This window comes from Microtus ochrogaster, linkage group LG2, assembly GCF_000317375.1.
Source record: "Microtus ochrogaster isolate Prairie Vole_2 linkage group LG2, MicOch1.0, whole genome shotgun sequence".
Lineage (NCBI taxonomy): Eukaryota > Metazoa > Chordata > Mammalia > Rodentia > Cricetidae > Microtus > Microtus ochrogaster.
In genome coordinates this window covers 32021250-32037766 of record NC_022028.1, presented here as the reverse complement: position 1 = coordinate 32037766, position 16517 = coordinate 32021250, and the positions used below count along the sequence as shown (strand labels likewise).

The following is a 16517-nucleotide window of genomic DNA, read 5'->3' as shown; positions in this document are numbered from 1 at the left end:
CTTGTAGACCAGGCTGGTCTCGAACTCACAGAGATCCGCCTGCCTCTGCCTCCCGAGTGCTGGGATTAAAGGCGTGCGCCACCACAGCCCGGCTTTCACATTTGCTTTTACGTATTTTTATTTTCTGATGCTCATAGGAACATTAGAATAATTTTTTTGACTTTCCGGACTTTGACTAACATGAGATAAATAAATTATCAGTCTGAAAGAAAATAAGGTAAAATCTATGTGCAGAACAAGATTTAGGGTTCTGAAAGCCAGTTTGCTGGTGACATCTTCTCTATCTTTTTAGGACCATGTGCCACAGAGAGTCATGAGTCATTACAGAGGAAACACACCAGCTATCCCATTGACACCGACTTTTCAGTGAGTGTGAATACAGAACAGGGAAGCATCCTGTGAGGTTTAGACAATGGAAATTTGTTTCTAAGGTGACTGCTATCAAAACTGAAGGAGTGTGCTAATTTATTTAATTAATAAATAATTAATTAATTTATTGGAATCCTTCACTTTGAAATGAGAATGAAAAGAGAAGTGGCCACAGGGCGTGCTTATGCGTGAATAAAGAGACAGAGCCAGGCCTAACATTAATATATACTTATTCTGTATTAGGTGTCTGGGGCTCATTTTTGGGCTTTTTTTTAATCTGCATAACTGGGGGATTTCTATTAGTTTTAAAAAACTGAGTTTATTTTGAGGAATTGATTTTTTTTAAAGTCAAGTTTAGGGAATTTTATATTTATTTATTTATTAAAGATTTCTGCCTCCTCCCCGATTGCTCTTCTGGCTGACAAGGGAAGGGGACTTGACTGGGGGAGGGGGAGGGAATTGAGGAATTGATTTAAGACCAATTTATGTAAAGATGAAAAAGAATACAAGTAAGATTCAGTGTCTTGGTAATTCAGAATCAGGTCATTGCTTTATGGTGCATCATCCTCTGCAAGGCTTTGGGGTAGCAAATTCCCAGGCAGCTCAGTGCATCCCTAGGCAGAGTGTAAGAATCACGTGGATCCAACACTGCACTGGAGCCCTTTCCGTGTTTATCTCAGAAGGCTTCATGAGGCTCAGAAGCACGTATCAAAAATAAACCCATCTTGCTTGGCTTGGAAGCAGGTGCTGTGCTGTCTGCGACTGGACAGACACACAGACACAAAACATTTGTCTGCCCTGAAGTCTGCTTATACATATGAGTTCCAGTTAGGACATATAAACAAGCATGATCTAATTGATACTGGCGATTAATCCCTGGTGATGACTGAGGCCAGCCAGAAAGCACATGTGGAAGACTTAACTGTCTCATTTTAAATTCAACATCTTGAGGGAAATAGGAATCCAGCATTGCCAAATGTCCTGATTTTTTTTTTTGACAGCCTCCAGAAAGCTAGAATTCTATCTATGTAAATGCACCTGACACAGATGTGTTCATATATAGTTTAAAAATACTATGTGGAGATAAGACACAAAGGTTGGGTTTCGTCACTCCCCTGCATATTTGATGTAGCTAGAGTAATGAAAGAAGGGAGGAGTAAGGAGCTTGAGATGGGCCGGGGCCTGTTTCGAAGCCTTTTGCCAAAGAGATCTTCACTCTTTCTCGAGTATTTAAATTTCTTTTATAAACCATGTCAGGAGCAAAACGCAGTAAAACCCTTTGCCATACTAATAATTGTGGTGTAAAGACAGGATGGCATTAGCCTAGGTGGAGAGGATGTACTGTGCCCATTTCCTGGGAACTCCTTGGAGGGCTTCTTCTCAGATCTGGGAGGCCATCTGTTGCCAACAGTTTCTTTAGAATACAGCGGGTAGCTGGTTGGAAAGAGCAGGAGGACTTGGACCTTGTAGGCAAGGCTGAGGGTAGAAACACATCAACAACACAATCTTCCTGGGTTTCCTCAGCAGCAATAACTCAGGCAGTTTAACAACGTAAGCGGAGGAAATTAAACATCAGACACCAAGCCAACAGGAGCCAGAATGGTACGGGATGCGACTTTTGGAGCCAGAGTTCAGCTTAACACTGGGTGGTTTTAAAGTAGTAGGCTGAATCTGAGTACAGAGAACTTAGATATGACTTGAAAAGTCAGAGTTCTCACTCAAAATATCATCTTGTCTCTTCTGGGTTCATGAAATCTAAAGCTTTCTTCCAATGCCTATCTTCTCTCCTTGCTCTCTTGTGCTTACAATGGCTAAGACTAGTGTAGCCAAAGGCTGGCGGAGCCCAACTATGATCCCCTTCTTTGAGCCACCCAAGACTCTGGAACAGCTGTCAGAGGCGACTGTATGCTGTGATTCACTAGCTTGCCTTCTGCAGCTGGAGGCAGGCCCATGGACTCCACTGCAGCTGAGGCCGGATGGGCATGTGGTAATAGGCACTGAGTAAAACGTGTCAGTCACCACCAAACCTCACTGATGGTCATTCACAGTTTAAGAGAGGCACACTGGTGAGAACAAACAGCGCTGCAACTGTAATCTGCCTTGAGTCTCGGGGACCATAACACTCAAGACTGTGTCTCTCTGACACTATATGCACTAGGAGGCTATGTGGGTATGTGCATGTCTGGCTCTGTGTGGTTACCTGGAGACCTGGCATGATTTTAGGTTCTTTCCTTTTTGATTAATTAAATTTATTTATTTATTTATATTGAGCTCTACATTTTTCTCTGCTCTCCTCCCTGCCTCTCGCCTCCCCTTCAACCCTCTCCCGTGGTCCCCATGCTTCCAATTTACTCAGGAGATGATTTCAGGTTCTTTCTTTGTGTACTTTGAGGAGCTATTTCAGGGAAAGGATGAGGCACAGCTACCCACTGGATTTTCAGAGTCTAACTAAACTGATTTTGATCAGCGGTTCATATTTCCCCTTTCAGTGGTTACAGCAAATCACATGTCTGTGCTAACTCCTAAAGAGGCAGCAAAGTACAGCCCTACCACAAGTTTATGAGGTACGGTAATAGAAGATGTGTGGATGGCCACCACAGTCATCAATATTCGGGTTCATATTTCCTTCAAATCATTCTAATAGCCTATACTTAGAAATCTTCAATGGGTCTAATTCATCTTTAGAGGATCCTACAAGCTGAGGCTTGGGTCCCTCTTTTGGTAAAGCATTAAAAGAATAGAGTTCGGATGGTTTGATAGTCATCCAATAAACCAGTCCCAGAAGTAAGTAACTTGACCACCTCTCGTGTTCATGCTGACCCCTCCCTTGCTAAATAGCTGGAGGTGACCTTACACTTGCCATCCTCCCATCTCTATCTCCTGCATGTTGGGATAGCAGATGTCACTGCCATATCTGGTTTGTGCAATGCTGAGGCTTGAACCCAGGTTTTTGGGCAGGCCAGGCAAGCATTCTCCCACCCCAACTTTCAAAAGGAAATGAAGCGCAAAGTAACTGTAATTTTATTTATATTAACAACAGCAAAATACTTTTATAATTTCACATACCATTGCTTTTAAAAGCACATATATTACAAAGGAACTTCACAAACTTTAAAGATTAGTATTTATCAACACTTTTTTACACATACACAAATATTTTAATATAACATTATCTGAAATGTTATTCATATAATTTTAGCACTTTCATAAGTATCAACTAAAAACATTCTTCTGAAATTTGATAAAAACCATATATTTTACAATTTTCTATTTACATGTGAAATATGCTTAAATGTTACAAAACATTCACTTTGACCTTGAAAATATGTGTACTAGGACCTGGGGTTGAACAAATTATACCCAAGAGCAAACTCAATTTGCTTTTAAGCTGCACGTTCGTTGGAATTGCAGGACAAATGTTCAGTGTGGTTTGATCAATACCACTCAGAGGAAACAAAGAAATCCTAGGAAATGTGCAAATTCAGAGGCTGGCAAAATTCTCAAGCTAGCGAGGCAAACAAAAATATTAACACTGTAAAAGCATCAAATAAATTAAATCTATCTTTTTTCTTCCCCGAGATTAGCTGCAAAAGTTCAGAGAGTTCTCTGAGAGGTGCGTCGGATACCCCAGGGCTCCTCTCAGACTTCAGCACTGGGTGAGATGGAGACCAGAGGCACAGCCGGGGTCATTTTGCTAGTTGCACGTGTGTAGGGTCGCTCCAGTCCGCGCTTTGCTGGGTCGTCCCTGCCCGTAATCTTAAAGCAAGACAAATACAACATATGCATATAAAATAAAGAGAGATCAATTTTCATATCCTCAAACACAAAATTAAAACCCTGAGCAGTGACTCATTCCCAATGGGGTGTTAGTAAGTTTGGAAAATATCCTAGTCAAAGTAGTTCTGAGGGATATTTTCTTCAAAGCCCATATGCCGGTTGCCATGGGGATGCTGAAAACAGCTTCACTATGTTCCTTGACTGTCAGATATGAATTTATAAATGTTTAAGTGGCTGCAAATTTATTTGAGTAATTCCAGTGTCTCATTCTAGCTTAAAAATTTGTAATTTACATTGCTGACATTTACCCAAAGGGGATGAACTCAAACGCTTGCATTAATGGGAGTATAATAAAATCAATATGACTAATCTGAAAATGATATCAATATATCTAAATGATAACGGTGTTCAGCTTTATCACAATGATCACATGCAATCAGTAACCCACAGCCCCACAGAAACTGCAGATGTCATCTTTGAAGTTCATCTTGGTACAAAGAGATTTGATGAGTATTTTGAATTTCTAGTTGTGATTTCTTCACTGACCTCACACACTGTCACGCTGTGCTGATTTATATGTGTGTGATATTAGCTTCTCCTCTCCTCCAGGAGCTTGTTGCACTCAGCATGGGAGGGTCACGGGCTTGCAGCACACCCTCCTGAGGGCCAACGTTACGAGATTCTGTGCACATAATTTGGTTCTTTATGCGTTTAACATGTGTCTGAGTCTCTAACAGCAAGATTGCGCTCACAGCTCGCTTTCTTGGCATCAGAGCAGAATGGCTCTGGTCCCAGGGCTGTGTTTTAAGTTGGATACTCATGACCACAGCTGACTTCATTCTGCCTCCATTCTCGCTCCGTGGAAACCCACTCCAAAAGAGCATCTTATATTTATTCTTCATTTGCATGCTGTGTGAATTCTATTGGCCCCAGCCAAAGAAAGTTCTTTATGGTTTTGGTATTTTGGCTGTTTATGAAACAGTGTGAAATTCTGGCTGCCGATTAAAGAAATGGTTGCCTGCCACTACCAGTTCAAATTACTTGCTTCCCACGTCTCCATTTTACACACCAGTTTCACTCAATCTGGGGTTCTGTTTCCTCTCTTTCTTTTTAAAAAATGTGTGGGTGCATGTATGTGCACGGTGCACACATGACACAGTGCGTGTGTGAAAGCCAGAAGGCAGCCGTGGAAGTCAGGTTCTACCATTTGGGCCCCAGCGGCAGACTTGGGGCCAAGACACCTCCTTACCCAGTGAGCCATCCCACTGGCCTCTATTTATTTTCTTCTTGAGGAAGACTCACTTATCTTACACTGGTCTGAAGCTCACTGTGTAGCTGATGATAATACTGAACCACTCTTGTCCTTGCAGTTGAGATTACGGGTGTGTGTTATGTTCATGGCCCAAATTTCCCTTATATTGAGGGTTTTTCCTTAATGACTTTTTTTTTAAGCTAAGACTTTTCTTGGCCTCATGGGGGTGCATATGGCGTAATTAATTTTGTGTTTCTATTTCTAAGTCAGTTGATTCCAATTGCTTCTGATTTTCAAAGCTCAGCTGGTAAGTTCTCTCACCACTTAATATCCGTGGACCTGCTTCTGGAGGATACACATTCACACTCAGACAAAGGAAGATAGTCCCGCATCTCGTCACCTGTGTGACCAGGCCCTGTTATAAGCTCGGGACCAGCAGAAAGGCCACCTTTCCCTCCAACAGATCTATTTCTTTTACTAACTAATGAGCGATGAGACCCACAGGTTTTACTCTTTGATCAGTTTCCTGGAAGCAGAGAGCCAATGTTTACTTCTTTTGTTACAGGTTTCCTTTACAAAAAAAAAAAAATATTTTTCTCTCCTCTTCACCAACTGGTCTTTGTAATTTTTTTTCATATTTTCAAGTATCATGAGAACCCTTCAGTTTTAGAAGGTAAAGGCGCATGGGCTTTTTTCTTTCGAAGCCAAGCTGTTAATATATGTCTTAGAGCAGCAATGAGGACTTAGAGAAGCTGAGCCACAAAAGCTGATGGGGCGAAGGACTGGTGGGGAGGAGGTGGGTGGACAGAAGGCTGCAGGACAGGAGAGATGTACGGGGAGAAGAACATACCACTTTTGCTCACAGTACTGAGAGAAATGCTAGACACAGAGGAACAGAAGCTGTAGAGACACGGACCTCGACAGAGCTGCCGGAAAAAAAAAAGAGAGAGAGAGAAACATTTCTGCCAGACGTTTCAAGGCCAGGTGTGATTTACAGTGAGAGGAAAGTATGGCTTCACTGTGGTTACCTACTTTGACATGCATTCTCTTTATTTTAATCCCAGATTTAGTAATGCCTCTCCTATGGGCTCAAGCCCCCCTCTGGAGTATTTAACTACCATCACCCCTCAGAAATCTCAAACTGACATGATCTCTGTTGGGAATTCTATCTATGGAGATTCATTCTTTCCGTCATAAGCCAACCTACCATTTTGTCTCCTTAAGCTACTGTGGAGGCTAAAAGGGCCGGTGATGAAGCCAGGAAAGAAAGACTGTATGCTACAAGCAATTAAAATCACAGTTGCAGTCTTTGACCTGCTCTGTGGTAATGATCATTGCCACATTAGATCATTAGGGAGAGGGGAGGGACCGGATATGAAACCAGCATTAACATAGTACTGGGAAGGCTACAGGGGCGAGGTACCCAAGTAGAGTGTGAGGGAAGATGACGGTGCAAAGCAGGCTAGGTAGGGTCGCTTGACTTACAACTGAGTTCTTTTAGCTATTCCAAAATACTGACGTTATTGAATGTTCACAGTTCATGCAAGCCATGCAGAATGTGGTGAATACATACCCAGGATGATTAATGACTTGATCATGGAGTAGAATTTTATATATTTATATATATATATGTGTATACACACACACACACACACACACACACATATTACACATATCCTTTTCTCCTAATTGTGAACCTCTGCTTCTGCCAAGGAAGTCTTGAGGTAAAAGGCCCATGAGAAATTCTGAGGTTCTCTCTGAGCACGGTGCAAATCTCCTTCTGGCAAAATGTGAAATGTCTTCCCATGTCCTAGGTATTGTGACATCCTCACAATACCTGTTGGCAGCGGGCCAAAATGGGGATTCCTACCTTGTGTTTCTCAGTGTCTGAAAAGACCTGAATATTCTAGAGTCAACAGACTGTATGGCTTGGATAAATACCTCTAGAATTGTGGAGAGCATTTCAGTTCTCCTATTCTTTCTTCTGTAAGTGTTTCTGTGCTTTGGGATAAGAACTGTTTGTACATGGGGGAGAAAACAACTCAGCATCATAGTGCTGAGGTACAGAATAGTGACTTTTGGGAAGTGGAAAAAGACAAGATCTCCTGAGTAAATTGGGAGCATGGGGACCTTAGGAGAGGGTTGAAGGAGAGGGGAGACGCAGGGAGGGGAGCAGAGAAAAATGTAGAGCTCAATAAAAATCAATTAAAAAAATAATAGTGACTTTTGCAGTAAGGAAAGAGTCTTCAGTTCCTCTAATAATGGCCAGGGACTGTGGGTCACACCAAGGGATGCTCACCTGCTCATTCATGATGGCCGACAGTTCACTGAGCATGTCCTTATAATGGGACCTCAGTTCTTCCTGGTACTCCAGCTGGTCCTCCTTGATGAGACGCTCATTCACATCCAGAGCCTGCCCACACGCATCTGCGAATTGCCTTTAATGATAGCATCGGGCAAATTAAAAGCCCGTTACGGGAAGAGGTATTGAATTCAGGGACTTGGGTCCAAAGCTGGGCTATGGATACCCTGTCACCTTGAAGAGGGTTAATCGTGTGGCTTTCCTAGGGGTTTCGTGCCTCTCTATGTGAGGTAGTTAGAAGAACATTTCAACAAAGCGAACCTTACCTGAATATTTCCTTCAATAGCTTTACTTGGTTGTCAGGGTATTTCTTAGCATTTGTCTCTTCAAGAAAAGCTCGGGCATAAGCCATTGGCCCAGCATTGACCTGTGGGGAGAAGAGACTAGGCTGAGGCTGACTCCTCCTCTCTCTGGAGTTTTCTCCATGATAAGGGAGGTCCAGTCCTCTGACCAATCACATGGAACCCTGGCACTGTCCCACCACGCTGTGATCCACCATTTTCTATACTCGCTGTACCTGCTGTTGTTTTAGGGGTCAGCAGCCACACTGGAATCGGCCTTCCTTGTTACCCTTGCCGAAATCAGTCATGTGTCACCCTACAATGTGACAGCTTCCTCTGAGCAGAGAACTCCAGGGACACAGCTTTTGTGAGCTGTCAGTACTGTTGGGGGCATTCAGTGATGCAGCCATGTCTGAGTCAACCCAGCTTCTCTGAGTCACTCCTTAGCCACACTCCAGTAGGCAATCCAAAGACACGTCCTGGTTAACTAGGCTGGACTTTGCTCGGATGGCCACTAGCTTTGCCACTGGTTCCCTGTCTGGGATGAGCAGATGTTTGTACGTTGCCTCCCCAGGAAGAGGCACACAACACGGCTCCTCTTGCCACTTGCTATCTTCACATACTGCGTGAGCGCCCTTTCTATAACAACTTTGAAAAAAAAAAAAACTCCTTCATTGCAAACCCTTCCACTGAAGCTAAATTTAGTGTTTGTGACATCCAGTGTTTGAGGTGCCCATTCGTTTTCTTTTCTATTGGCATGAAAGTAAACACATAGTTGTGATGAAAAGACATTCTACAGAGGTAGCGGTGTGTGCACCGCCCTGGCAATCTGTGTTCCTCTGTACTCTACTTGAAAGCCTTGCTAAGGTCTGGGCCAAGGAAGCATCCATCAGAGTTGCTGAATGAATGCACAACCAAGCTGTTTGCTTTTTAGTTGTTGTTGTTGTTTTGCAGTTCTGGAGGCTGAGTCTGGAACCTTGCATATGATATACGAAAGCATGCGTGTGCATGCATGCGCGCGCGCACACACACACACACATGCTCTACCACTGAGATACACCCCCAGCCCTGCAATACCAGCTTCTGTTCCCTGTTCCCACTCAGGCACAAATACTATGCTCGTGAAGAAGCTCATTTCTCTTCATGCATACAAACTTGTTAGTGTGGCTTTGGTGTTTGGAAAGCGCGACGGTTAGTTTTAATTTTTCAACCAGATGTGGCCTAGAATAATGGGGGAAAGAGTCTCAATGAAGGGATCGCCTCCATTGGGTTGGCCTGTGTGCATGTCTGTCAGCTATTGCCTTCCACAAGTTAATTCACGTGGGAAGACTCAGTCTATAGTTGGCAGCTTGATTCCCTAGGCAGGGGTTCCCGACGTGTGTGACGGTGGAGAAATCAAGCCCAGTAAGTGTGCAAGCGTGCAAGTGAGCAAAAGTCAGCAAGTGTGGACTCAATTCTCTCTGCTCTTGACTGTAGAAGGGATGTGACTAGCTACTCAATGCCTTCGCCATGACTTTTCACAATGGTAGACTATTATCAGGATTGTAAACCTGGGCTATTGCGCAGCAGCAGAAATAAAATGGTAACAGGATGGGAGTGAATGCTGCACCAGAGTCAGGTGGGTGCCGCAGTGCAGGGGACACAGCCATTGGTGCTACATCCCCTCTGGCTCTCCAAGCCCATCCTTCTCTCAGCTTTGTACCCAGGCCTGCTGACCTCTCTTGACTTCACGCTGAGTATGCACGTATCTATTTTAGTCTTTTGGAGTCAGCCAGCGGGGACACAGACAAGACTTGAGCATATCATGATGAGCAGCAGTGATTTTTTTCTTCTGTTACAGATTCAACAGATCAAAAGACATTGCTACTGGTCTGGTTTTGTTTAGACTTTATATTTCTGTCTTCTTTCTCTTTAAATATTTTAAACGTCTTGTTTTTTGACATATTTATTAGATTTATTGATATTCTCTCTCTCTCTCTCTCTCTCTCTCTCTCTCTCTCTCTCTCTCTCTCTCTCTCTCTCTCTCTCTCCCTCTCTCTTCCTAAGTTCCACAATGCATACATGGCGGTCAGAGGACAATTTGTGGGAGTCAGTTATCTTTAATTCCGTAGGTTCCAGAGATCTAACTCAGGTCTCCCATCTTGGCAGCAAATGCCTTTATTAACTGAACTATTTTGAAGTTCCTCTTTTTTTCCGTTTCTCTCCCCTCCCCCCGCCCATGCATGTTCGAATGTGTGTCTCTCTGCACAGGAAGAGATCAGAGGAGACATAAGGTACCCCACTCTCTCATTCTCTGCCTTACTCCCTTCAGAAGGGTCTCTCACTAAACCTGGATCTAGGCTGCTAACTAGCAAGCTCCAGGACCCCCACCCCAATCTCCATCTCCTACCCCTATCTCTGGGGTTACAGGTGTGCATATAGTCACACCAAGATGTTGTTTTTTTGATTCTGGATATTTGAATGCAGGTCCTCAAGCTTGCACAATGCCCTTACTTATTGGGGGCCATCTTCCCAGCCCTGAGACATTAATACTTTGCTCAATGTGGGCTTTTCAAATTAATTTTCACTTTTAAAATAGCACTTTAAGATAATATTTTATGTTAATTACTAATTAAACTTTATGCTTATGATGAGAGCCTTACTGTGCCCTCCCCCGCCCGGTGTGGGACAGGTTGGAATACAATCTTAACATCCTCCTCGGAGTACCCCAAGAGAGGCCATGCCTGTCCCTTACTAGTGGACCCTTCCCTTATTTTGTTTCTACCAAGCCTCCTACACTAGGTTCTTTAGTTTTAAGGGTGTATGCTCAGCAGGGTGTGACTACCAGCTATTCAGGCCCCTTCTTCAGGGGCCCCCACCCTTCTGTAAACTCTATTTTATTCTCCCCATCACCCACCATTCACCCCATCTGCTTCATGGCACAGCGCTCAGCCTGTAAGCACTAATACTTTTGTAAACCACTAAACATTCTTCATTCTTAAAAAAAATTATTTTAGAACAGATGACTTTCATTACAACAGTTATGTATGGAGTGCAATATTTATAAATTGGTTAATTCATTTGTTAAGGAATATGATATGGGAGGGTTAGGGAGAAGAAACTTTCCATTATCCAAACTTAGCTGTTTCTATGGATGTTTTAGATTTTTCTGGTGGTTTCATACATTTATATAATGAATTTTAGGCATTTTCACATACCCCACCCCATCTCATCTATCTTCCTCTTCCACTAGAATTTTCTTCTTGAGAGTACCCCCTGCTTCTATATTATTATTATTATTAAAATTGATTCATTTATTTCACATCTGATCGCCCTTTCCCCTCTCTCCTTTCTTACCATTCTCTCCTCATTACCTCCCCTTGCCTCCCAATCCACTCTTGTGGCTGTTCAGAAAGGGACAGTCCTCCCATAGATGTCAACAAAGCAGGGCATATCAGGTTGAAGAAGGACTAAGCTCCTATCCTTGTATTAAGGCTGGGTGGGCAACCTAGTAGGAGAAATAAGTCCCAATGACTGAGAGATACTTAAAGAAATTGTTTAACATCTTTAGCCATCAGGGAAATACAAATAAAAGTGACTCTGAGATTCCATCTTCCACCAGTCAGAATGGCTCAGATCAAAAACACTAATGACAGTTTTTGTTGGAGAGGATGTGGAGTAAGGGAAACACTCCTCCACTGCTGGTGGGAGTGCAAACTTGTACAGCCACTTTGGAAATAAAGATAAAATTTTCTCAGAAAATTGGGAATTAATCTACCTTAAGACCCAGATCTACACTTGGACATCTAACTAAAGAATGCTCAATCGCACCACAAGGACACTTGCTCAATTATGTTCACAGTAGCGTTATTCATAATAGCCAGAACCTAAAAACAATCTAGATGCCCCTCAACCGAAGAAGAGATAAAGAAAATGTGGTACATTTACAGAATGGAGTATTACTCCTGCTTCATTTTTAAAATTTGAATTTTTATTCTCTGAGAATTTTATACATAAGTACACTGCACTGTCATCACGTCCACTCCCAACCTACAGAGTCTCCCCTGCTCCTCTGAAATTAATGATCTCTTCTGTATTATCATTGTTTTGTGAACACTCATCCCCACGCAAACAACCTCCTGAACCCGATTAGTGGGGCCTTATGAATTTTTGCCCCATCCATGCAGGCATTAATCTGGTATTAAAGGTACAGAGAAGAAAAGCCTTAGGAAGTTCCTGTTGTCAACTGACAGAACCCTGAATCACCCAAGAGATAGATTTCTGGGTATGTCTGTGAGGGATTTTCAAGATGAACTGAACTGGAATGGGGAGACTTACCTTAAATGTATGGGACAATATTTCGTGGCTGCATAGAAATGATTTTTATATCAGCATTCTTTTGTTCCCCCTAACTGTGGGTGCATTGTGGCCAGCCACTTCATGTTCCTGCCATCTTACTGACTGTACCCACAAACTATGACTGAGACAGCCACCCCCACCCCTTCAGTTGTTTAACCTTAGGTATTTGGAGGTATTTGTTTACAACAGTGGGGAAAGTAACGAATATGGATCGGTCACAAACAGCCAGAATGTTTCTTATATACTTAAAAAAAAATTCCTGGAGCATTTTATAGCAAGTTTCACTGGAACTTGTGTCTTTGCTCTGGGCATTGATTACTGACCTTCACGCTGACACTGCCTTGCAGTTTGAGCTGTAGTCTGATCATGTCCACCTCATCTGTAGTGCACAGCTGATTAAGTTCAGAGACCTTTTTGGACATCTCATCAATCGCGACTTCAATGGGATTCAGTTCTGTACTCGATTGGCTGATGACCTGGATTCGCTTCTTCACGTAGGGAAACAAGTGGCTGGCTGCATGGAAGCCACACAAAGATTTATAAAGGGTCGAAGAAAAGTCCCAGGTTCCCATGAGGGTCTTCAGGATTTTGTATTGTCTCCAGCTACTTCTAGTGTCCCTTCCCACCCTCACAAGCTCACCCTAACCTTCTCAGGGCTGTACTAAGACTGCCAGAGCAGCCAAATCCTGAAAGGATTGCAGTAGGCGCTGAAACTTGCCACCCTCATAATGAGTTCCACGCAGAGCTCCAGTAATGGCTTTCCACTATAGAAAAGAGTGAACAGGAGCTTGGCTCTTGGTGTGTTTACCACTAACCACTCAGTCAGCTTCCTGAAAGTGAATGAATGCTTGTCATAGTTTAGAAGTCAGGACGATTCTTGGTGGTTCAGTTCAAAACTGGGGTCTCTCAAGGTAGTTGGGTGTCTTCCTCCAGAGGGCCTTCACCCAATTCTTTCTGTGGGCTTTAGCATCTTAGACCTATCAATGCCCCTACATTAAAAAATTAATTTGTTTTTTTAATGTTGTCTTTCTTGGAAATTCTTTTTTACTTTGTCTTTGTTCTACCCCACCGTTAGCACCATGGGAGCTTGGTTGTATCTCATTTAGTTGAATTGCCAGGATCCTGGGGAGATCCAACATCAAGTAAGCACACAGTGTCTGTTAACAAAGGAGAGGCGACTACTTCACAGGACTGATACAGAGAGCATAAAACGAGGTGTTCAAGTCCAACCTTATTCTAGAGAAGAGCTGGAATCTTACAGAGGGGAGAGTTTTGCCCTCAAGCCTAACATGCCAATAGCCGCTAACTCAGAAGCAGGTAAGGGTGGATTCGGGGAGAGGAAGGGAGCATTTGGTGTCCATGTCTTTATCATGGTGTGACACCATGACACTTGTGAATATTCCCGCTCAAGGGAAAGGATTTCATTGGCAGTGTCTCTCCAAGGCTCCAAGGCCCCATTTTTTTTTTTTAAAATTTTGTTGTCATTTTGAGGTGCAATCTGACTACGTAGCCCAGGCTGGCTCTGAGCTTTGGCTCCTCCCCACTACTGGAATCAGAGTTGCTCACAACCACAGCTGGCTATGGGGTTTCCTTTTTAGCAGAACCTAAAGAGGGGCAAAACTCCTGATCCCCCAAACAGCTCTAGGTCAATGCATTTCAGGAACTTGCCTACAGAGCTGAAGTCACCACATAGGTATGTACTTGCATGCAGTCCTCCTTGTTTTTGAGACAGGGCCTTTGATGAGATGGGGGCGTGGGGGCTCTCTGATCAGGCTAAGCTGACTGGCCAGGAAGCCCTAGGGATCCACCTGTCTCTGCCTGCCCAGTGTTGGGATTACCAATACATGCCTGGATTTTGTGGTGGGCTCTAGAATGGAACTCATGTTTTTATGGTTATACAACAAGCATTTCACTAACTGTGCTGTCTTGCTGACCCCTGCTGCCACACTTGACTTAGGTAATCTAGCCTTGGCCCGAGGTGGGGAAGGTTTCATCCCGCACTTACTGGTCAAGACCGTCCTCCGTTTGCACTGCTCCGCCACTCCACCGTGCTTCTTTCCTGACAGAGTGAAGGGTGTCTCGAAGACAAAGCGGTTGATGTTGTGATGCATTTCGAAATCTGTCTTCCGGTCGTCTATTTCCTTTTCTTCAAAGAATGGTGTTACATAGGTCACCTGAATATAGGCATACTTGGGGTCCAGGTCCTTGGGGTTTACCTGTGTAAACAGTAAGGGTACCGCAAGAGTGGTGAGCTGCAGGTGATTTATGAGTTCCCTTGCTGCCTCCTGGTGGATAAAAAGCATTCTGTGCTCTGTAGACCACAGAAGACTGGATGACTGACAGCGGGTAAGAAGCCTGGCTCTGGTTAGCAACAGGACTTAGAGCTAGTTCACTAAGCTGGAGCCAGATCGCCTTGTGAATCTTTTCAACACAGATTCCTGGGTAGGGCACCATTTAAACTTTTATTCTCTATCCCTTCTGTAACAAGTCACCCTTGCTCAAAGTGAAAGTTTCTTGGAAGCAGAAACAACTCTCTTTGTTCCTTTGTGGTGTCGCTATGTCCCTAGACTTGTACCATTGGCTTTGGACTGGCAATGTGGAAGAAGGCTCCTTGTCTCCCTTAGCAGACTACCTGACTGCCTGTTAAATGACTGCAACTTTTTGTGTTTTCATTGTTCTTGTGTGTGTTGCATATGTGCTTTATTCAAGAGCGTTGGTGCATGTGTATGGGTGTGCATGCATGTGTGGAGGCCTGGAATCATCACCTTTAGCTCTTTCATCTTATCCATTGAGGCAGGGTGTCTCAGTAAAACTAGTCTTGCACTTCAGTTCACTCTAGGGAATTCTAGGCATCTGCCCTTGGAGGCGGGGATTGCAGGTGGGCCACCATGCCCAGCTGGCATTTACATGGGTTTCTGAGGATTTGAACTCAGGTTCTCATGTTTGGGTGGTACTTGCTTTAATTAGCTTTACTGAAGAGCCACTTCCCCAGCCCCAAGTTTTTGTATTTGCCATATCTCAAATCCTTATCGGCAATAATCCATTCTACCCAACTTCTTTGGCAAGCTGCTTTGGTTCCTAGGCTTATTAATAGGAAGGAAACAGGCTGGACAGCTCAGGGAAATCTGAGGAAACTTCTCTGGCTCCCCTTTGGGCTTAGGAAGGATGTTTCTCTAAGACATCTTGAATTTTAAACCTGTTTTTAATCTTCTTCATATTTCTATCCTTCTACTTCTTACCCAATTCTAGAAATTTGAGGAAACTTTTGAATATGACTAAAGAATGGTAATACATAAACAAGTTGGGAGTAGTTTAATGAGAAGATACATTGCTTCCTGCAGCCAAGAAGAGGTTCTTTGGATTCTCTCAACTTCATACCATGTGATTGCAAGTGTGACTCTCTTAGGCAGGACAGCTCTCGCAGAATGGTGTGGCTTGCAAAGACCTCCTGGACTGGGTAAACACATATGTCCTACTTGGTTTTCCTCCAGCTCTGCTTCTGAGCACAGCTACTTTAACATTTTAGCAGCTATCCAAGTGCAAATGATAGACATGGAAGCAGAAATGCAGAAGCAGGAGACGTGCTAAATTAAAGTACTCAGTTGAAAAAATGTCTAACAGTACTGGAAAGTTGGCCCTGTGGTTAAGAGTGCTTACTGCTCCTGCAGAGGACCTGGAATTGTTAGCAGCACCCCCATAACCACTTGGAACTTCAGTCCAGAGAACCCAGCGCCCTCTCTTGGCATCTGTGAGCACTTGCACAAACCTAGTGTTCATAAATTCAGGTAGATACAGGCACATAAAAACAAACAAACAACAAACACACCTCCCTCTACCTCACTGGCCAGCCAATAGGCAAAATGTCTAATACTTTGGGTGGTTCATTTTGCATGATCAGCTAGGAAATTAAAACACTCACTAGAAGATAAGAAGGATCAAGTCAAGTCCCATCGCACACTGTTCCCTACCTTATTGGAGTCCTGGATTATCTTCACATTGTCTGCTCCGAATTTGTCTGCATAGAGCTTGAGGAGTCTTTGGGAAATCTCCGAGAGACCTGTCAACTTAGGCTCTTTGTAGATATACTCTTTGCCCTCTTCTTCCTCAAAGAATCCCTAGGGGAGATACACAGCGAGCC

General features: G+C 43.5%; 1 protein-coding gene across 13 annotated transcripts in view; it reads right to left on the bottom strand.

Moving 5' to 3' along the window:
- Nucleotides 1–3455: 3455 nt before the first annotated feature.
- The window catches only part of Dock10 (dedicator of cytokinesis 10), a 250045-nt gene continuing 236983 nt past the window's right edge, over nucleotides 3456–16517 (bottom strand). For 9 of the 13 annotated variants that reach the window (XM_026785421.1, XM_026785422.1, XM_026785414.1 and 6 more), the window contains 7 exons: nucleotides 16348–16494; nucleotides 14385–14595; nucleotides 12703–12893; nucleotides 8027–8127; nucleotides 7698–7836; nucleotides 6249–6324; nucleotides 3988–4125 (listed from right to left, as the gene is read on the bottom strand). In XM_026785421.1, the coding sequence (XP_026641222.1) occupies nucleotides 4064–4125; nucleotides 6249–6324; nucleotides 7698–7836; nucleotides 8027–8127; nucleotides 12703–12893; nucleotides 14385–14595; nucleotides 16348–16494 (927 nt within the window). In that variant the 3' untranslated portion in view covers nucleotides 3988–4063. Of the gene's footprint in view, nucleotides 4126–6248; nucleotides 6325–7697; nucleotides 7837–8026; nucleotides 8128–12702; nucleotides 12894–14384; nucleotides 14596–16347; nucleotides 16495–16517 lie in introns of all 13 variants that reach the window. The other 4 variants (XM_026785423.1, XM_026785420.1, XM_026785426.1 and 1 more) reach the window with 2 other exon arrangements.